We start from the raw sequence: 22,561 nt of genomic DNA on the forward strand, positions 1-22,561 counted from the left end.
ACCCCCCCTGTCGTCAACTGGGAAACCAGCTGCAATGCTCCATTATTCCATTTCCATCATTTTGTTTTGACAAAAGATGACCATTCAATTTTTAGTGCTTAGTGATTGTTTATAACCTGCCGGAAAGACTGGCATTGCTCCACAGACAATAATTGAGAAGCGGAAAAATCTGCCAGTACACATATGGAAAACTGCAAAAAGTGCTTTAAAAGGTACAACAAAGTCATTGCAGCATTACTGTGGCACAGTATAAAAGCAGTAACTGAAGTCTTGACACAGACTATGCAACATAATGCATCTAAGAAAGTGACAATTAGCGGTAAGCAAACATTTAAGAAGAACCAAGGAATACATCTGACTTTTTTGGATAAGGAAATTATTCAAGTTTATTTCCTGTTACAAAAATACAGTTGTCTTACTGACTTTGTACAGCGCTAAGTATAATTGCATTGTTTCAGACATGGAACCATTTCACTTAAAAATACACAAGGAAACTAGTATGCAACCTTAGTTCCAAAATAACTACTACTGTATCCGGCTTAACAATGATGCAGATTTTAATGAACAAGTCTTAGACTATCATAGTGAGTTATTAAACTACAGAGAAGTCCTTGAACCTCCTCTAGGTATAAAAAAGGGTGTTTTGGCCTCCCCATACAGAAAAAAATGCATATGACCGCTGTCAACTGAAACACGTGCATTTGTTCTGAACATACATTTGCTTTGGTTCAGTACTTTTTCAATACTGACTTGCAATACACATACATTTATTGAGTATTACCTTGCATTTAGCTTGACATCACATAACTACAATGCCAAACAGTTACAGTCTTGAGTACAAGCATTTCAGGCATGTTTTGTCTCTACCTGAAAGAGGCATGAGCCTCACCAGGAAGGCTGGCCTCACCTTCAGAAACTGTGGTACAGACAAAGCAAGCAGGTTGATAACCACCATTAAAAGCAGCCCTTCTTAGATCTCTTATATTTTGCTGAAGGTATGTGTTTTTGTTGCTGATTTTAAAAGAAATAATTCAAATATTTAACAATGTATGAACAAGTTACTTTAACCTGAGGTATAATACCAGAATTTGTTATGGAATACCAGATGAAACATTATATTTTAGCCCTAGGTTCATTAAATACTCAAACTCATGGAAATAAATGTGGGGGAGGGGAAGCTAGACATAGCACTGCTACAAATCCATTTCCTTTTACTTTACATACATGTAAAACAAACACAGCAAACCATATCTGCTTGTAACAGACACTGGCTATTGCCTACATTAATCCTTGTCCCTGAGAACAGATATACTTCTGTTACAGTTCTCCCAGAAATAAGAATTTATATTAAACATATCAGCCTAATGAACAAGACTTCAGGAGTACAATACTGAGTGTGTATATCATGATATTATACCCTGCAAATGCACCAAATTCTCAATTTCCCCACTCCAGTCAGAAACATTCTGTTAAACACAGTTTATGAAAAGAAACACCCCCTTTTCCTGCTGTGTATTTTCTTCTTCATGTGAATCTGCTTAAACACTGTGAAGTCCACTACGATGCTGAAAGTCTGCATATAACTGGAGTAAATTATCTGGGGTCCTTGGTGGCACAATTGCCAATGCATCCACAAAATGTTTCTTTGTTACTGTCCGAGCTTGAATGTCTTCTTGTAGAGCAAGTAGGGCTGCTTCTCTACAGACAGCTGCAACCTATAGTAGGAGGGAAAAAACACAAAAGCAGATGTTAATCAGTGAAAGTTACCAACATTTTGATTACATCTAGATATGGGAAGAACATTATATTTCATTAATCAGTACTTGACCAGTTTCTGAATCTACAGCCATTCCCTGTACAGATCCGTCTCCATTTGACAGTCTGACCTGGAGTTTCTGCACCATAAATACCCAAACAATATTTACTTTCCCAACTCTTCCATGAGGCTGAAACCATATATGTGAAAGCCTTCACAACCTATGTGGAGCTCTATAGTCATAAGCAATGCAGTCTTCCCTGTAATCCAATCCTATGTTCCAAGCAAGCAAGCAAGCGGTGTAGCCGCAGCCTTTGGAGAATGACTTCCGTACACAGCTAAATGACCCCATCCCCACCCAGACAGTCTTGTTTCCTAACTCCAAGCCTTCAGTAATGTGAATACTGCCTTTAGCCCAGGGCCAAAAGCTATATGTTTCCACTATGTGTGGAAAAAAAGCAAATGCATCAAGGATCAGATCGTCAAACTGCATTGTCCCGAACAAAAAATGTTGAAAAACACTGCACCCCCATAACCTCCGAACTTATATATACCAAATCCATGGTTGTACCAACTAGAAAAAGGGGAAAATTCCCTCAAAAAGGAGTCACTTTTGGTACAACTCGCCAACAGTGATTTCCTCTGGAGGAATTCTGCTCCTTGGAGGATTGAATCTTGGGGAACTGAAGCTTGAGCATTCGGTCTTCATCCACCAGCAGACTACCTAAGCTATACACAATGATGACCTTCTCGATCCAGTACCCAGATGAAGAGCTACAGAGCTCCTGTGTTACTAATCATGGAGCTACCCATGACCCAGTCTCTGGGCCTGAAGTAATGCAGAAAATAAAATTCCTCAAACAGTCTTTGGTAAGGAAGTAAGTTGCAGATAACAATGTTCCTCATCTACCTAGTTTATTATCATGGAGTTAAATGGCATGCAGTCTTCTCTCACTACTCAGTGTCTTGCCTGCAGTTACATATATGGGTGCTACCTCATCCAGTATTTTCATAGCCAAAGGCGGCTTTCCCAAGCATTCTTAAGGCCCGGAAGCAATTTAAAAGGCAGGCCTCCTCTAATCTTTTTTCCAGCACAAAGACAGTCCTCCTGAAGGATCCTTCCCATGTAGTCTTCAGTCTTCTGTCATGAATCATGAAGCTGTTATCCAGTTTAAAAAGTACTCCAGCTTGAATCCATGCACTCTGACTGCTACAACTACTTTTACTTGGGGCAAGCAGCAAAAAGGAACCAACAATAGCTCATTCAGCCTGCACAGCAGCAAGCAGAGCCATGGCTAGATGTGTGTTATACTGCTGACTGAATGTACGGCTTGTCCAGTGCTGTTTTTGTGTCACAACAGGTCAAATGCTCTTGTTGCCAAGTACAGGAAGAACTGAAGTCTGCAACATCCAATATAAGGTAAGTGGGAAAAGGCAGTACTCTTTTACCTCATGGGTTCAATTGTGAAATTAATTGGAGATATTTAATTTAATGGAGGTTTAATTGTTTGAGTAACTGTTTTATAGCTATGTGCATTTAAGGGGAGTGCATTTTCATGTTTAGTGACTTCTTGAAGGCTGTGTTGGCCGAGGCACTAAAGTTTTTTGAAAAAATCTTTTGGAACTGTTGCCAGTGGTATTTATTTATTCTTTTTGTCTTCTGGTGGTTTCTGAATGCCAGAACTTTATTTACACTGAAGGTTTCACCATTTGTGGTATGTGTGTTCACTAGTTATGGTTAGAGTAAGGCCTAGGGAAGGGGATTGTGCTTGTGTACTGGTATGCATGAAGAGTGTAAGTGCGTGTGTGTGTGTGTGTGTGTGTGTGTGTGTGTATGCATCTTGCTTAGTGGTGCTGTTAGGGGAAACGTTAAGTACCCTAATGTATACGCTTTTAAGGGCAGTGGCAGGGTTACAGTTAGCACACGAGTAAAGTGGTGTAGAAGGCTTTAAAGCATTGTTGGTCTCTGAAGCAAAATTATCATTATTGTGTTGCTTAAGTTTAACAACAGCTTTGCAAGCTCTCCTCTCTATCCATAAGAACGTCAAAAACTTGCTAGGTCTGCTATGCAGTGTCCATGACTTAATGCAGCTCATTCCAGACATAGTTCAAGCCTTTCCTTAATAGCTGTATTCAGCTTAAATTTAAGGGACCTTAGGGTCTGAATGTGTACTTCATTTTGATAATAAGATGGCTTATAAGTTACAAACCTGGTTTCTGATTCCAAATTGGAAAGTACTGAATCATAGTGTTAGCACAAAAATGCTTTTTTGGCTTGATCAATACTTTTAACTTCCAGCTTAAATGGTTTCCAACAAGAGAAACAGGCAAGCTAAATGGATGCAGGTTAAGTAATTTTCTATACTTTTCCGAGGAAAATGTAAACACTACAGGCTCTTTAGTATAAACAGATCTGCTTTCAGCATTTTTTTTCTCTCTCCATATGGAGGAGAGCTGTAGTACAAGCTGTACCAATAGAAGATTAGATAGGCAAAATGCCAACAGAGTAAGATCGTGGTCAAATTTGGCCTTAGGCATATTAATGGAACCCCCCCCCCCCCCCGGAGTAATTCCAGTGTCCCATTACTTGGCTACTTCTTCCCAGTTACCATATACACAGTTCAAACCTGTCGGTATGCATACTATTTTTTTCTTCACTTCTACAATCTATCCATCCATCTACAACCCTTTTTTTGCACATGGGGTTGGGGTGTCACTTCAACAATGACAATCATCTACAGACAAAGTTCACATCACCTGGTGGCTGGCTCTGCCACAGACTTTATTACAGATATTTGGATTTTATTTAAAACTTTTATTTCAAATTTTATAACACAAACACTGATGGCCACTTGCTAAACAATACAATACAGTCTCCCAGTGGAAACAGACTTAGCATAAACAGTAAACTTCTCTGCCCTTGAAACTCTCATTTACTGAAACTGCACTGAAACCCAGATTTATAAAAAAATGCATCTGGCCAGTGGAGGATTAAGTTTACTATTGGGCTGTTTTCAAATCATGGGCCTCTTGCACACATTTTTAGGACCATGCATACATTGATTCACCTTCCCGATTGTATTAAATTATAATGCTTGTATAATACAGCACCACTTGTTACACTGTTTTAAATTTAAAGTTTTGAACCTTTTTTCCAGTAAACAATTAAACAAAACATATCAACCAATAATGATAAAACTACCCATTACAGAATATTTCAGCCATAAAAGCCCTCTCAAGCTTCTGTCATTACAATCTGCCAATATCAGTCAATATGCATAATCTGTGCAGAAGTAAAAGTCATCTGAATAATTAAACATTAAAGAGAACTATAACTAATGAAGAGGTTCTTGCTGGCAAACGGCTTTGCATTTCAGTGTCACAGGTTCACATGTGTTTACTAGGCTAATGGCCACAAGGGCCGTTTTAAGCCTAGTCATGCATCCCAAATCTCTGCCCAGCTCTAATACCCTAATGAGTGTAAGCAGAGGTTTGGGAGATGAGCCATTTACAGGTTGTCTGTGTCCATTAGAGACATAGGCATTAAACCAGGGATGAATTTCCTGTTCCCCTATCCAACTGTCCAAGATGCACTTGAATTGGGCCAGGGAGGAACTCCAATTCACAGGATGGGGAGCCTGTTCCACAGACAGGGCAGTCTCTGGGATACATATCTGTCTCTCCAGCAGGTCCTATCTATATCACAGGCAAGGTTCAAGTCTAGAATGGGTAATTTTGGTGCAGTTTATTTTGTGGATATGTAGGAGGTCCACCACAATGCAGTCTGATAATATCCTGTATGACAGGTATAGATTTCTCCTCAAAAGCCTGTAGGACATAGAATACAGGGATAGGGCCTTAAGGCAGTCTGCACAGTGTCTCATCTACAAATTCAGTGCTTACTGCCATCGAAGAATAAATTGCCTATGTTACATTAACAAAAACAAAAAAAAATGATGTGCTAGTAATATTGCAATAGGGAATAGTTGACAAACCAACAACAGGTTCATAGTTACTAGGCATCTCATCCGAAGGAGGACACACTCAGGACTGCAGCACCCCCATTCTCGCCTATGCTGCACAGTTATGTCAGCAATCAATCTAGCTGTTGTGGGAACAGAACCCACAATCTTCTTTACAAAAAGCAAGTGTGCAACCTACTGTACCACTGACATTGAACAACACAGCTCTGAGACTCTATGCATGTCTTTGATAGATTGTAGTCCTCAGTAATTAACAAAATAAATAAATACTTAATTAAAGGAGGCCTTGCAGTTGTTGTAGAGGTTTAAGGCACTTGCCTGCCATTAGTTATTAATGTTCAGGGTTTGACTCTGAACAAATTCACTTAATTGGCAGTGGCCCTAACCACACACAGCTCTATCTGCTCTAAAGGAAAGAGCTGTGCTCTCAACAGAATGGATCCGTGCTGTGATCCTGTTGTTCGTATCTCCCCAGCTTCCCACACAGGTTTAGATGACGGGTGTTGCCAGCTTAAGTCTCTGACATGGGTTTAGATTACACTAAAGAGGAGGTTTCTGGGGCTTATGCAAGTTGCGAAGTAAGGAAGTTCTACTGCAGGGTCCTAATTCTTGCTGTGTTTATGGAAGGAGACGACATTTGTTTTAATTAACATTTTTTTTAATTTTAGTTTTATAGTGAAGCTGGGACCCTCCAGCCAACCCAGACCCTAGGCAGCTGTCTAGGTTGCCTAGTGCTTGATCCAGATTTGCACACCAGTGAGGAAACAGAGTGAACAAATAGAGTTAGGACAGCAGAAAGCAACCAAAATTCAATTCTGCTGTGGGATGAATCTGAAACTGTATGCTTTACCTCTGAAGAAAAGTCGTGTGACCTGGCTAGGTTGGGAATCGGAGCAGCCAAGCTGTCAGTCTGAGGAAACGAAGGGAGGGATGGAGGGCCCCTGACGAATGTGTCAGCAGATCAGGAACTGGGTCCAGAATCCAGGGTTCCTCCAATTGATAGAGTCGAAGGAAGGGAAAACAAATCTGTCGAGGCCAAAAAGGGGCTATTAAGATTACAGTCCTTCCCAGGGCTTTGGCTTTCTGTAAGAATTTTGGAATCAGGGGAGTTGGTGGAAAAGTATATAGGAGTCCCAGGGGCCAATCTTGTATGAGCGAGTCCCTTGGACTGTCCCCTGGTGAGGGATTCAGGGCAAAGTAGCTTCTGCATTTGGCATTCATAGGGGATGCAAACAGGTTAGAGCAAGGCTGGCCCCATCTGCAGAAAATCATCTCTGCAACCTCGTCTTTGAGAGACCACTCGTGCAGTAACAGAATAGCTCTGCTCAGTTTGTCCGCGATCACGTTGAATTTCCCTGGGATATGCTTTGCTATCAGAAAGCGCCTGGAGGATACCACCCACTGCCAAATTCTCAAGGCCTCTCGACATAATGGGTAAGACTTGGTTCCCCCTTGCTTGTTGATGTACCAGACCACAGACATGTTGCCTGTCTGTATCGCAATCACTCCCAGAGGAAGAGAGTCATGGAAGTGCTGCAACACCAAAAGCACCGCTCTCAGCTCCAGAACATTGATGTGCAACTGTGACTCTGTTTCCGACCAGGTGCCTTGGACTGTTCTTCCCTAAAAAAGCCCCCCCCACCCCACCCTATCAGAGAAGCATCTGTGGTCACCGTGGCTGACGGCGGGGGAGAAACAAATGGTTGACCTACTGTAACCTGGTGGCTGGTTAACCACCAACGAAGATCCTTCTTGCAAGAGTCTGTAATCATTATTAAGAATGACATCGGAAGTTGTTGGTAAGACCACGGGGTGAAGAGTAACCAGTGAAGAATCCTCATGTGCATACGCCCCAGAGGAACTGCTATGAGCGTAGCTGCCATGGTACCTAGTAGTTTCAATACTTGAGAGGCTGGTACTTTTTTTCTCTGCAAAATGTCCGATACTTGGTTTCGAAGAGTAGCTATTCTGTCCAGAGCCAATTTTACCGTGGCGGTGGTGGTGTCTAATTCTGCTCAGATAAAGGAGATATGCTGTGATGGCGACAACACAGACTTGTCGAAATTTATAGTTATGCCTAACTGAGAGCAGAGATTGAGAGTGTGACCCCTGGACAGAATTAGTTGATGCCTGGAGGTGACGGTAAGGAGCCAGTCATCCAGATACAGAAACACTCAGAATCCTAGATGCCTCAGGTGAGCCGTAACCACTGCCATGCATTTGGTAAACACTCTGGGGGCTGTTGTGAGGCCAAAGGGCAGTGCTCGGAATTGGTAGTGACTGGCTCCCAGCCGGAAACGCAAGTGATCTCTGGATGGTCTGGCCATTTTGATATGATAGTATGCATCTTTGAGATCTATAGAGCACATCCAATCGCCCATTCCTAGGAATGGGAGGATCGACTGAAGCATGACCATCCAAAACTTCTCCTTCTTTACAAATGTGTTGAGTCTGCTGAGGTCCAAGATGGGCCTCCAGTCCCCTGTCTTCTTTGGAACTAAAAAGAATCTAGAATAAGTTCCGGATCCTATCTGGTCTGCTGGGACTGGCTGGATGACACTCTCTTCCTGCAGCTCCTGGATTTCTATGGCTGCTTGATCCCTGAGACTGGGTGAAACATCTGGGATTTTCTTCTGAACAGGCGGGGGTTCTAAGAATAGGATGATGTAATCTCTGGTAACAATGCTTTGTACCCAGGAATCTTTTTATAATTCCTAGCCAGGTGTCTGGATACAAAGACAAGTGACCCCCGACTGCCTCCAGAGTAGGACAGTCAGGCCTCCTTTCAGAAACGCTGGCAGGGCTTACCAAAGAACTGATCCCTGTCGCCCTGGTTTTGCGGACCCCCCTCCTCTGCCACCAGGGTGATGTCTTCCATTATTACCCCCTCCTCTGCCCGTGGAGGGGGGTTCACTACATGTGTTCTGGAAAGCTCCTTGGGACTTCCGGAACCACATTGTTTCACCTTTCTGCCCATTTGGGGTATGGTCTAGTAGGAGTGGAAAAAATGGACTACTGAGAGTCTCCTTGACTTTGGGCCCGAAAAGAGACGAGCCATCGAATGGGGTGTTAACAAAAGAAGACTTGAAGGCTTTCACAAAGGAGCATAAGCACATCCAGGAATGTCTCCGAGGAGCTACTGCTGAACCCGCTGCCCGACTCGAACCATCGGTTGCATAGGAAATGAGCCACATGGAATTAAGGGTATTAAGCTGGGCTGTCATCTTCTCAGAGACACCTCCATCTCTACTACTCTGCAGAGTATCTCCGAGCTCTTTCAGGAGATCTCTTTGAAGATGGGTAAAATGAGTCAAGTAGTTGAGCGATCACATAGCAAAGGTCGCAGAACTAAAGATGTGTTTCCCGTACCTGTCCATAGTCCTGGAATCTCTATTAGGAGGATGGACAGTAGAAGAGGTTTCAGACATCTCTTTCTTGATGGCCGCCGCCACCACCATGGCATCAACCGGCACTCCCTTAGTGAGGAACATCTTATCTTGGGGGAAAGTAATAAACTTGTTGGGCCTCCGAGGGACAGGTTCCATAGTATCAGGAGACACCCACTCCCTTCGAGCAACCAATTCCATTAGCTCATCGAAGGTCGGAGTCACCCAGGAGGTGGAAGGTTGAGACCCAAAGGCCTTCAGGAGCACCGACTCATCTTCAGTAGGGTTAACGGACTGCCAGTCACCCCTCTGCTTAATGACCTCAAAGATCAGCAAAGGAGATATCCTCCGAGGGGGACCGTAGGGACCCTTCTGACTCCTCTAAGTCAGTGTCTGATGTAAAAGAGTCCTGCGGGGAGTCTAAATGCCTCCTCTTGCAAATTTTCTTCCTGGGAACCTCATCAGTGGGGGCTTCTGGTGAGGTCTCAGTGGAACATGGGTCACCCAATGGGGTTACCTGAGGCTCTGGGTCTCAACGCTTCACAGGGACCTGCGATGTAGAGGCAAAAAGCGGCACTTTAGGGGAGGAGGAGGAGGGCCCTGATGACATGTGTGTCTTGGAAGACATAACCCTCCTCACAGCATTGAAGGCTCCACTGCTCTGACCTGAGGAAGCCGCTGATTCCGAAGAAAATGGCAACCTCCCCGGCACTGAGACAGTGGGCTCCGACCCAGAGGAAGGAGCCAAGCTCATCCGTGCCGACGCTCCGAGAGGAAGGGTCGGAACCGATGCATCGGTTCAACTCTCCCCCCGGAGCCGACCAGAGAGTGTCAGCTCCCAGACTCTTCAAATGGCACCAAAGAAGTCAGGGTTGATGGAGCTGATAGCACTGGAGCAGGCCTCGGCTCCGAAGGCTCCACAATCATCAGATCCTCCTCCCCCGGCTCCAAAGGCCAGGCTTGGCTCAGCTCGGGGAAGGAGTAGTCACAGCAGGTGCTATGGTCTTAGGCTCCGAAACCAGTTGGGTCAAAGCCGATAATAATTTGGCCAGTGCCGGGTTCTTAAAAAGCCTCTGCACCACTCAGTCCACATCCACATCGGAGAGGGTTCTCGAAGACCGAGTCGAAGGAACCGAAGAAGCCACTGATTGCAGAATGGGTGACCTTAAGGTCTCGGAGACTGGCTCCAAAATCAGGGACCGGCTCCGAAACATTGGTTCGGTGCATGGCTCCGAAGACTGCGGAGCCGGCAACTGTACCTTCACAGTAAGGCTCGGAGCCGATGACTTGGGCTCCGAGGAAGCTTTGGAGGACTTCGACCCCTTCGACGACTTGGAAGTCTGGTCAGCCTTGTCCAAGGACTCCTGAAAATCTGGCTTCAGCAAGCCTCTATCCACCAGCTTTTTTCTTCTCTCTATCTCTCAATACCCGACTACTAAAAGAATGGCAGATAGAGCAATCCTCCTGGAGGTGAACTGGCCACAAGCAATAAACACAATTAACATGGGAGTCAGTGATAGACATTTTCTGCCCGCATTTTGGGCACTTTTTAAAGCGTGACTTCTGCTTTTCTCTCTGATCAGCCATAATCACAAAAAAAACAACAGTATGCACCAATCAGAATAAATATTTAGTCACTCTAATAATTGCAGCACACACACACACACAACAAACTCTACAACAACTGTATAAACACTGTAAAGCTAACTATAAATTCTACTTTATAAAGACTAGCTATCTAAACACGCTAAATATAAGTATGTTGTTTGTCTTTCGGCTTTTTCCCGGTAAGGGGTCGCCACAGCGGAACTCTGGTCCGCTAATGATTGGCAGTAGATTTTTTACGAAATGACAAGGTGCCAGCTTGACGCCCAACCTTCAATGAAGGCATGCCCATTTACGCACACATGTCTTTCAAATGCTACCCAACCACGGGGAGGACATGCAGACTCCACACAGAAGGCACTCCAAAGCCAAGCCGAGAATCGAACGGGAGAACCTCTTGCTGTGAGGTAACAACGCTACTGCCGTACCACAAGCTAACTTTAAGAAACTATCTATATAAGAATAAGCTGGATAGGGAACTCGTTTAAATAACTAAGGCACGGCCAAAGGCCTAAGAGCAGCCGCTCTTAAAGGATGAAAATCTCGTCAAACACAACAAAAGGCTGAGCTAAACAAAGGCTAACTAGCCCAAGAAAAAACAGTCTATTCAGAAAATTTGCAAAACTTTGCTATAAAGGTACAATAAAGTAGAAAGAATCAACAATAATGGCCCGAGCTTTCCAACGACCTCCAATCTGTTGCAGCAGCAAACTAGATCTGAAGTAGGAGAGAGAACATCATGGGATAGGGACTTGGCCTCAAGCTACTCTGAGATCTTCAGCTTGTAAAGCGATTGACTTGGAGCCGATGGATCGGCTCCGAACCCATGTGTAAGAATGAACAGCGAGATTGAACAACTTCACCATCTGAAGTTTTTGGTTTAGGTCTGGGGAAGTCAGGAATGACTCCTGGCATTACTGGGGCGAGGCAACAGCTGAAGTCAATAGTCTGCTCCAGTGGGGTAAAAAAATGTATTAAACAAACAACAAAAAAAGAGATATTGACTGCTCAAAACTTTCAAATAATCTAACTGCACAGATTTTAAAAAGATATTTTGCACTGGCATCCTCCCCCCTAAGTTATATATGCCAATTTCATGGTCCCACAACATTTGGGAAGGAAGAATCTCCCAAAACAGCACAGACTGATATAGGTAAACACTTGTTTCAATTTAACATGATAGACTAAGTGATTCTCCATTGACAGAGGATTGCGGAAACATGGGACAGCCATAAGGCAAAGGGATTCCACCCATTCTTTAACTACTGCATGAGACTTGCAGTCCTTTCACAGATGGGAAAAGCAGCTACGTAATGCAACAAAACCGCTAACCCACCTCCCACAAGCACTGGAAAATTTTCTTAGAAGGCCAGAAATGGCTAAAAAAATTAACAAAAAGCTAGGGGAAACCTATATTAGGACCCTACACTATAGCTGGAATGTACATACTATCAGGTATCTCCAACTCTTAGATGACATCCATCTGCCTTCTGAATCATGTGTAGTCAAGTATGGTCTAATTTAAATGCTTACTGATTAACACAGCAAAAACTTTGCAGCAGGATTTGGACAAATGTTTTAGTGTTATGTCAGACCACATATTTTCTAAACAGCTGCAGTGGTACCTGGCTACCTTAATCTCCTGACAGAACACTATCATCAGCACACTTCTGGAGGAAAAAAATCAGCATAAAGCATGGTGCTTCACTGGTGTGTTACAGCCCCCAACATTAACTGAAAAACAATTCATTGTTGCAAATCACATGATAAGATACATCAATAAGTAATAAATAAATACTCACACAAATAAAACATAACAGAATAATAACTTATAAAGAGTACCAGCAAAGCACATATAAGGGGTTAAAGTTTAAGCGTCAAAATCTAGGCCACCCCATACACAACCACTGAGCTGACATGAACTAACTAGCAAAGTCCTTGTTCTTACAGCATGGACTGCAGTCCAAGTATCACATCCTCCTAAAACTGTTACACAACTGCCAGTAAGGATATTTTTAAGTCTGGTGGCTTTATTTCCTGAACCCATCACATTAGAGACTGAAGCAGTCAATTTACTAGATTCAGTAGCAACCTAGCCACTAATCTAGGATTAAGGTCAGCTTTGTAAAGTTTAGTAGTGAAGTAGCTAAATCCATTTATATCTGACCTTCCAGAGGCACATAGGGACTGTAAATGTGTGCTGTAAACAACTGCCTTGCTTCTGGTTTATGAGTGAGAGGCATAGCACTACTGATATCACTCACAACACTATTTCCACTGTCAGACATGTTAAGGGCCATGAGAAACTTCACTGCTGTGTGTCTTAGTTCCAGCTGCACACTTCCCAGACAATCGAATTGTACAGTGCACTAGATCAGTCACTGGTAATACAGTATGACCACCCATATAAACAGACATGTTTTCATTTACCTCTGAGAACAGGCTCTACAGAAAAATACTACAGCAAAGTCTGGTCTGTTATAAAGGTCTGAAACCCCCTTCTATTTTAAATATAAAATAGGAAGAAATTTGAAGAAGATGGAAATACCATTCCTAAAACAAAGATTCATGACTGTGGCAAATGTTTTCTGTTTCAATGTGACCTCTATGGAGAAGTCCTGGTACAGTAACACTGAAAAGACATCCAGCATGAAATTTTAACTTCCTTAACTACATCCTAGATGCTGTCTTTATCATAGATGTTTAGTTAAAGATAATCTGACAAGCCAGCTTTGGTTCATGGCAGTACTTCTGGTATATTGTTTTCCAAGTACTTTACTGTGTTGATACATTCCTATCCATTCATTAAGCTCAAAAATCTTAATGTATTCTGCTTCTGAAAATTCTCTGGGTCTTCAAACCATGAATAAAGAACACAGATCTTTTCCTAGTGGTCTCAGATGGGTACGTGTGTGGTTTCCACCTGCACCGCTTACAACAGAGTAAAGATACTTTCAATATGATGGATTTGGGAGCTAAAAACCCAAACTCATACTAGTTGGTGATAAGGATTTATGCACTGCCTTATCAAGTAAAACCTGATTAATACTTTACTTTCTATAGTCAGAGTGGTGCAGGCACTGCTCTGTGCCATGCCACAAGGTATTACATACAGTTGAAACACTGCAAGATCAGGCATTCCAGCTGAACAAACATACGTTTTATATTCGTACGGACATGTGTGAGCAGGCAAGATAGTCGCTTCAAACAGAATGTTGATAAACAGTCAAAAGAGTGCTTAAGAAGTCTTAAAATAGCAATGTTAAAGTTCACAACACAAGAGTTGGCAAAATATGCGGTTAATGGACCACTGACAGGCACCCCCCTGACTAAATCTGGAATAGTGATGGGGTCCTAATTCTCTTGAAGAAAAAGAAAGAAATGAGAGTAAAACCCCTTATCCCTCTGGAACAAGGGAATGCATTCTATGACACCAGCAAGGACTACTGTAACAGCAGCAGCAATGAGAACCCCCTACCCAGATTAGAGGACACTGAGAAGGCGTAGGATCCAGGAGCTCTCGATAGTGGTCTTAATCTGTATGGATTAGGACTATCAATGTAGTGTATCAAAGGCAGGAAAAGGGAGTCTTTCGTCCAACCTGAACACTTTCCTATGTACACCAGGTTCAGGCTGGCAAAGAAGTCAAGACTAGTTTTCATGTGCGGTTGCTTCTTTGGAAAGTGAACTGTTGGTAGGTCGCTGGGGAATCCACAACAAGAAAAGAATGAAGGAAGTAAAGCCATACTTTTAGTTGCATTACCTGAAGATACTTTAGACACATGAAAAGTGGCTGAGGTAAGTGCTGGGTGAGAAGAAGGTGAATATAGTACCCAGAGAGAAGAAATCAGTCTTCATCTCTACTGCAGTTTCAGCAAAATATTCCTGATGCCAACTACAAAGTGGATCTTGTCTCCAAAAGGAACACTCGTGTATCGTACTTTATCTCTTTTTGAAATGCCTGAGACTCTGTAAACTACTGCAAGCTTCCTACTACATAACAAAAAAAAATGCAGCTCATACTTGACTATTTGAATCTGATAATGAAGAGACCTTTTTGCTACGGTGGGAAAGAAAAATGCAATGACCAGAGAAAAAGGATTGTATATGGGAAGATACATTTTCCAAGGATTGCAATTACAGTCTAATTTCAACAGGCACCCCAGCATCCCTACTATTTAGTTAAAGGTGTGCATGCGCTACTTCATAAAAGTTCCACTTCTAACTTTTACTTAAACCAGTACACTCTTATAAAGGTGAAGTCTAGAAGAAAAGGTTCTGAAAACTGCAAACTTAAATCTGCATTATTATTCTCCCTAAACTAAAGAGCACTAAGTGCATGAGCTACAAGGTGGGAGAGGGTCTGCAAATAAAACCCTCTCAAAGCTCATCTGACAAGCTGAGCACTCATACATTTGTGTCATCTCATTTTCAGAGATCCTCTGTAAGATCAGCTGGTATGATGACTGCACATATACAGGTACTGTCTCACTAACGCATGGCCTTACAGTGATTTATATGTAGGAAGGAAGTCAAGCAGTGCAGGACCATAAAACTGGAAGAATAAAGACAAGCAGTGGAGAACCTAAGACAAGGGGTCTATATCATTTAATCTAAACTAATTTGATTGAGATCATTTGACTGAAAACTCATTTCATAGAAAAAAAATACTTCAAAACAATTATCCCATAAAAATGTTTTTGCAGGGGAAAAGCCCCCCTGCACCCCAACTTGGGGGGCCTTGACCCTCACTCCCTCCTTACTTATATATACCAACTCCATGGTCACACAACCTCAGCGAAAAGTAAAAACATCACCTTCAGTGAATTAGTGCTAGAGTGAAAACACAATCATCCACAAATCTGGGGTACAATGGGATGCTTACACATTGCAGTCCACACATGCTCTGCTAGACTCACTTCCATAATAATTCCTATGATAAAAAATGACACCATCAGATACTTTCTAAAAACCTCGCTGAAATGACCTGTACAAGAAATGATACAGACCCAACACAGAATATCCTGCAAACAGCTTTATGAAATAAAGCAATGCTGATGAAATGTGGCCCCAAACTAAAGTGCTCTATACAGGAGGCCATGTGGTTGAAACACAGATATTAGTTTTACACAAGATATGGAGAAAGTCATGACAGGCAGCAGCAATTCTTGCATTTGCCAAAGGCTGAATTTATGCATGGAAAAAAAATGTAATGGCCAACCACCTTCATATGGTCTGATTGTTTTTTGGTTATGACTTTCAAATGGGTAATATTAAAGTTAATTTTATGAACGTTTTAAGTCAAAGTTTATTTTATGAACATCTTAAGTCATATACTAACTCTGAGAACACTGTGCTGAAATTCTTTTTTCAGCATGGTGATAACATTACTGTATCACATCAGATGTACCGTAAGAAACTATGCTGTTTCCCTTCTTCTAATCTTAATGTCACTACTGGATGCACAGTTTTCAGCAGCACAGTTCAGGGGAAAAAAATCCTTGAAATATCTGCAAAAGCCTAATCATATGTAGATGTTAATTCGGTAGGCTGCTTACCTTTGCATATTTTTATCACTTCCATAGATCACTGGAGGGATCAGATTGGCCAAATCAGTGAGTCATTGTTGTAAAACATGGAGGTCTGACATTACACAGCACTGGAGGCAGGCGTGAGATACCCTGAGCAGAATGAACCATACCTAGTAGTACATATCCAGGGTATGGGGCAATTGCTCACCTCTGTTCTGCAATTCTTAAAATATAATCTACATGATAGGTGTGATGGAGGAATACCTCCAGAAACATCTTAAGGAGAAAATGGTGGTGGATTCTGAAGAAAGTATACTTCACAAAAAATAGGTAGTGCTCTTTGCTTGTCAAGGTTTACAGTTCTGATTTCCTTCTGGTGGAGGTGGGTTATCACCTAGGACAGCACTCCACTGGATGTGAATTTAAATGCTGATTGGGAAGGTGACTCTAAAGGAAGCATTAAATGTGTTTCGGTGATAAAATTCAAATCCAGTACAGGGGGGGCTGAATTTTTGATAGGGGCTGTAAATGAAGGACATCTTCAAGAACAATTTAATCCATCACTAATTAACCACAGATTCACTCTCAACAAAGTCATGGAATTCTGATAAGGCATACCAATGAAAATATTAACTGGAGCACACCTAAATCATTAAAGCCCCTCAAGGATGAACCACCTCCATATGGTATTAGATATCCTACCTGGTAAAAGATTACTGTTTAACTTTTTATACTTTAGATACTCTTGTCAGTAAACTCACAGGTAGAAAGTATCTGCAGAAGCAATCCAGCCGTGAGGCATAGTCTGTCTTCCACTTCCATCATACAAAGGTGGAGGGAGCAGAAATGGGGGAGAACTATACTCTCCTTGTTTATGAAGACATCTAAACCCAGTTGCCTCCAGTGACAGAGCGAGATAAGGTGATCTCCGCATCCATTTAGTGAAGACTCAGGTCAAGTGCAGGGCTTAGGTTTTAAGTCAGTACAACTCCTACAGTGGTGGACTCTCTGCAGATATCAAGTGCCCCAAGGGCAGTCTATTGACCGAAAAAAAAAAAACAGTGTCAGATATTATGGCTTGCATGTAGTGCAGTACAGTTCTTATAGCACCACTTGTTGTCTACAATCAGGACTCAGAAGAAATGTGCCCTTCCAATTTATGAAGTAAATAAAGAACCGCTTGACAGTCTACACAGAGACTATAAAATCTGCACTATGACAAGCTCTAAAGCAGCCCCTCTGACTATATCATTCTCTTTGTGTGCTCTATAACCCTACAAGTGAGGTATCAGATGCCAGGATTTGACTTAGGTACAGAAAAATAATGACACAACTCACTTGTAGGCTGTGAGAGAAGAATCAAATACATTATATAGCAACAGTGAAATTATGAAATTACCAGGAGATCTGAAGGGGAGCAATGGTTTCGAAACACTAGCAAGGTTTGGCTAATGCAAAGCTCTCAAGTGAAGCTGAGCAGATGAAATTATGGTTGCTGTAATCTGACCCAGCAAGTGAAGAAGTGCACACTTTAACTATGTACTGCTTTTTAATCTCAGATGCTATGAATAAAGAAATCCAACATCTGATCTGATGATGCCAACAGACTTCAGAAGTTGAAATTCAGGAAGGCTCTGGTGAAGGAGAAGGTTTGTGCCTGTACTACGGACTTCTCTCAGTACGACAGCCTCTTTACCTTTTTATTCTCACCCTCAGGTAAATGCTCCACAGAGATACTTCAATAACCTAAAAACAAACACACACATAACACAATCTTGAAATAAGAATACAGTGGTAAGCAATGATTCTTTAAATGCTTCTGCTGTACGAAGCAAGCATAAAGGCATGAGGAAAAAGTATGTAGCAAAGCAGCATGAGCAAAATTCGTTACTAACTAGCAGCAAGTAAATGAAGGTAAGCTGTGATCAGGCCATTTCTAATAGCATTAAAGAACTTTCAGAAATCAAGCATCCAGCTGTCCTTTATAACGGCTTTCCAGATGGGATTAATACTGGAAAATGCATTCTGCCTCTGTTGGTCTGAATAGAGACTATTCATGGCTTTGGGTAGCAGGCAGTGAGTCTGTGCTACAGGAACCCCACGATAAAATCATGAAAGAGAAGTTACTAGGTACTTCAAAGCTTTTGTTGTTGCATAGAAGGCTTCTTCTGGCACCCTGAGACTGCATCAAGAGCTGAGGCACACAGCTCTTTTTTATTTTATTTATTTATTTGTTCATTGGGTAAGCCCACTGGTCAGAAATGTCCCTTTTTAGAAGGATCTTGGGAACACTGTCTGGATCATAACTCTCAACCTGCAGACCCTGAAAATATGAATGATGGCACATCCAGCTAAAAATATGGATATCTAATTACCATACAATTTAAGTACCAAATAAAATAACTCTTCCTAGTTCCAGTAGGAATGTGGGATTGTTCTCAGAAACAGAGAGCGACATAAATGATGGAAAACTATCAGCAAATTAAAAATATCAGCAGATTAACAAAGAGATGGTGCAAATAAATAAACAGTGTCACAAAATTCTACACACAAGGTCATTTATTTTTACTTGAGAAAAAGGGAGTTGAAATATGTGTATTCTCTTTCTTTCAACTATTGTCATCTTTAGTATGTTGGTCATGTAGTGTGGTTTTCTGTCTAACAGACAGCTTCAAAAATCCCATGTGAAGAAGAGGATTCAGAAAAGTGTGTGAAGGGGTAAATCAAGCCTGAAAATAGGGACATACATCCAAAAGTAGGGGCATCCTAAATCAGACCTGAAAATAGGAATGTGTCCCAAATAGTGACAGTTGAGAGGTCTGATCTGGATAAATTAATTGCTCAGGATCATACAGTTTTCAAGTGGAAATTGCAAGAATCAAACCCAGGACTATAGGATGAAACTTGAATAGAGCATATAGTTTTAACCCCCTGACCTAAACTGTTAGGTAGCCTCTCACACATTAGAGAGCTTTGCCCAGCCACTGAAGGTCTCTGATAATCTTTTGAGAATTTCATAATAGACTGTTCCCCTCAAAAAAAATAAGTAGTGCTTCAACAAGGAGAGAAATGTAAAATCAGAATGCTCTTTGCAGAAAAATAACCCTGCATCAGTGACATGAACAATGCATCTTGACATAAGTAACTTACCTCTGTATTTGTGAGCAACAGCTTTTGAGCATCTCATTTATGGAGATGCTGAATCACAGATGAGCTTTTTTCATAGCATGAAACTTGGTGACATTATGAGATTCAATCCAAAACAATGAAAGCAAATGTGATAAAGAATACATCATACTGTCAAATTTATCAAGGGATGTACAAGTTATGCCTTAAATAAAGACCAACAGATGTTATGCAAACTCAGGATCATTCTAGTACAATACATCTGCTATTTTGTGTGCTCCTAAGTAACATAAATCATGTTCCTGAGAATTAATTCATAAGGAGGAATGCATCACATCTCCTCACAAGCTTATCTCAAATAAGCATTTAAACATTTTCTGGGAGATAGGCAAGGAGAGTGAGGTGATTCTAAAGTTATCGCCATCATCCTAAAAAACTACACAAATAAAGGTGTTTTACAGTACCAGAATAAAGGATTTTTCTGCCTAAGTAGTGCTAGGTAGTAGCTGGAGCATTGTCCATATTCAGGCTTGTCTTCTGGGCCTAGATGGTTGTTTGCAGAGGCTGTGTGCCTGAGCACATGTTCCAGGCCACCTTAGTTTAGCAAAAATCATTTTGCATTTCAGTGAGAGTATAATGTTTATTGTCATTGGCTGATTGGGGTTACCTGGACTACGGCTTGGAGCAAGCATCTTAATGGTTCTTTCGAGCTTTTTTTAAAGCTGTTTTAAGTTTCAACTTTCTGTTACTTAAGAGGTTACCTTGTGAGTGTTTCTGCCATTTTACACAGAGCTAACTGGAGGAAGGGCACTGAGCAAAACTCTTGACCTGTGATATATAACTTTAAGTATCCTGTTTTTTGCTTATTTTTACTAGTTATTCCTTATAGATATTTATATCACTTTTATTGTCTGCTGCATACTTTTTACTGTATTTTATAACTATAAACTAATTTGCACAATTGTACTAAAATTTTCTGCCTCACAGGGCCTGATAAATAAGGTTTTTACTGTCACACTGTTTGTAAATCTTTTCTAGCTGGTTTTTGTTCTGATTTCCTGCCAAGGAATGTATCATATAACTGGTTTAGTCCCCCCTCCCACTGGTGTGTTGTTGTCATACTTGTTGGCTTGCAGTTGCCTGCCCCTACTGTAAATTTGATCTGTGACACTCCTCCCAGTCTAGTGTCATTAGCGCATTCTACCTAATACAGAGAGAATGAACTGACAAACGAAAAAGTGAAGAAAAGAACACACTGTGAACAAGCACCAACACTTCACTCAGCTCGATGAAGAAATAAATATAAAAAGCCATTCTTATTCACTTTAATACCAAAACAAAATAAAATTAAGTGCTTTTCGTTTGGGAAATATCCAAACTTCTTCAGATGTAGAGCAAGAACAAAAACAGTCAGCCCAGCAAAAATCCACTCTATATCATGAAGAGTTAATTGATTAATTGCCTGCAAGTGGATCACAGCACTCATTTAAAATTACACTTCACAGCTGCATTGTTTTGCTAACAAGACCAAAATGAACCTAAAAACTTCCAGGACTGTTTGTAAGCTTATGAGCGATGTCAAAGTCTGCTCTTCAAATTTTCCCTTAGATCTACTAGTTCTCTCCTCTCCTGCACTTTTACTAGCTTACTAATCTAACACTTTACCAGACTTCTTGTAGCAATTATTGTAGCACACAAAAGTGCAACTGGCACTAAACGTTCTACAAGGAAACAGCTCCAATGCTTATTATTAATGCCCACCCCTACAGGCATGTCTAAAGGTCAGTTCCCTGTGCTTTCTCCTATTAACCTGGTGAACCTGGCCATCCTGAGGCAATGTAGCAACTACCTCATGTACACTGACAACCCTCTCCTCTTACCTCCCAACAGATTTTTTATAGTTCACGTTAAGTGAATATGGTCAGAAAGTGTCTTCTTTAGATGTCAACATTAGTTGGGACAAAGTTAAAAGTAATTTTATTAGTAGTATCCATCGGAAAAGTACCTTTTGTAATGGTTATGTACACTTTAAGAGTCATCATCCCATGTTTATGAAAAAGAATATCCTATGTGGACAATTCATTAGAGCTTCACGCATGACAGTGGAAGATAGGGTGTTTGAGGCTGAGATACAGTTTATAACAGATCTTTTTTAAGACAAAGGGTATCCCAGAGATTTACTGGATAGGGCAGCAGTAGAAAGTATGGCAAAAAGGCATGTAGAATTTCCACAAGTATTACAGGGTTAATAAAAAAGAACCAGGAACCTTTGATATCTTCTAACCCAATTAAGGGTAGCTCAGCTGGAATCCCCAGGTTTTGCTTGGAAATGGACACTGATCATTTTTCCATATGTAAAATAATCAGTGATAGCTGGAAAATTATTCAAGGGAACCACAAAGTTGCTAAGTTGCTAGGAGACATTTCTGGTTTTGTACATAGGAAAAATAGTAATATAAAACAGTTACTGGAAAGTAAGAGAAACATTTCCCCAAGTACACTTACTCAGAAAAGTGTAGGGATGTTTAAACATTTAGATTGCAGGGCTTGTAGATTTATTCATGAAAATCCTTTTGTATTTTTAAACCACATAGAATGAACCCTAGGGGTTCCAGGCAGGCTTGATTGTGGAATCAGTGGTATTGTTTATATAGCACTGTGTTCAGCATGCCCGGCTTTTTAAATAGGTATGAGTACAAGGGAATTTAGAAAGAGAACATTAGAACATGTATATGCCATCAAAAGTAAGAACACTAACAATGCTCTGTATACACATGCTATTGAATGTTGTTGTTGTTGTTGTGTCTTTCAGCTTTTCCCGGTTAGGGGTCGCCACAGCGGAACACCGGTCCGCTAATGATTGGCAGTTGATTTTTACGTGCTGAGTTGCCAGCCCTAACGCACAACCTTCAACGAAGGTACGCCCATTCACGCATGTCTCCACACAGAAGACGCTCAAGCTGAGAGTCGAACCGGTCAGCATCTTACTGTGAGGCGACAATGCTACCGCAGCACCACCACCGCGGATTGTACACATTCTACTGAATGTGCAAACTGGAAAACATTTACCTTCTCCATCATTGAAGTGGTTTCTCGTGATTTAAGGGGAGGTAACTTTAAAAACTTAGTAGAACAAAAAGAAGCCAGATGGCAGTTAGAACTAGTATTTTATAT

At 41.4% G+C, this 22,561-nt stretch overlaps 1 protein-coding gene across 7 annotated transcripts in view; it reads right to left on the reverse strand.

The window, feature by feature from the left end:
• Nucleotides 1–355: 355 nt before the first annotated feature.
• LOC122793545 (ATPase family protein 2 homolog) overlaps nucleotides 356–22,561 on the reverse strand; it is a 1,053,089-nt gene continuing 1,030,883 nt past the window's right edge. For all 7 annotated transcript variants that reach the window (XM_044061692.1, XM_044061691.1, XM_044061689.1 and 4 more), the window contains exon 3: nucleotides 356–1,715. In XM_044061692.1, coding sequence (XP_043917627.1) covers nucleotides 1,539–1,715 — 177 coding nt within the window. In that variant the 3' untranslated portion in view covers nucleotides 356–1,538. The remainder of the gene's footprint in view (nucleotides 1,716–22,561) is intronic.

The sequence above is a fragment of the Protopterus annectens genome, chromosome 2.part0 (assembly GCF_019279795.1).
Source record: "Protopterus annectens isolate FY-2018-M chromosome 2.part0, PAN1.0, whole genome shotgun sequence".
In the NCBI taxonomy this organism is placed as follows: domain Eukaryota; kingdom Metazoa; phylum Chordata; order Ceratodontiformes; family Protopteridae; genus Protopterus; species Protopterus annectens.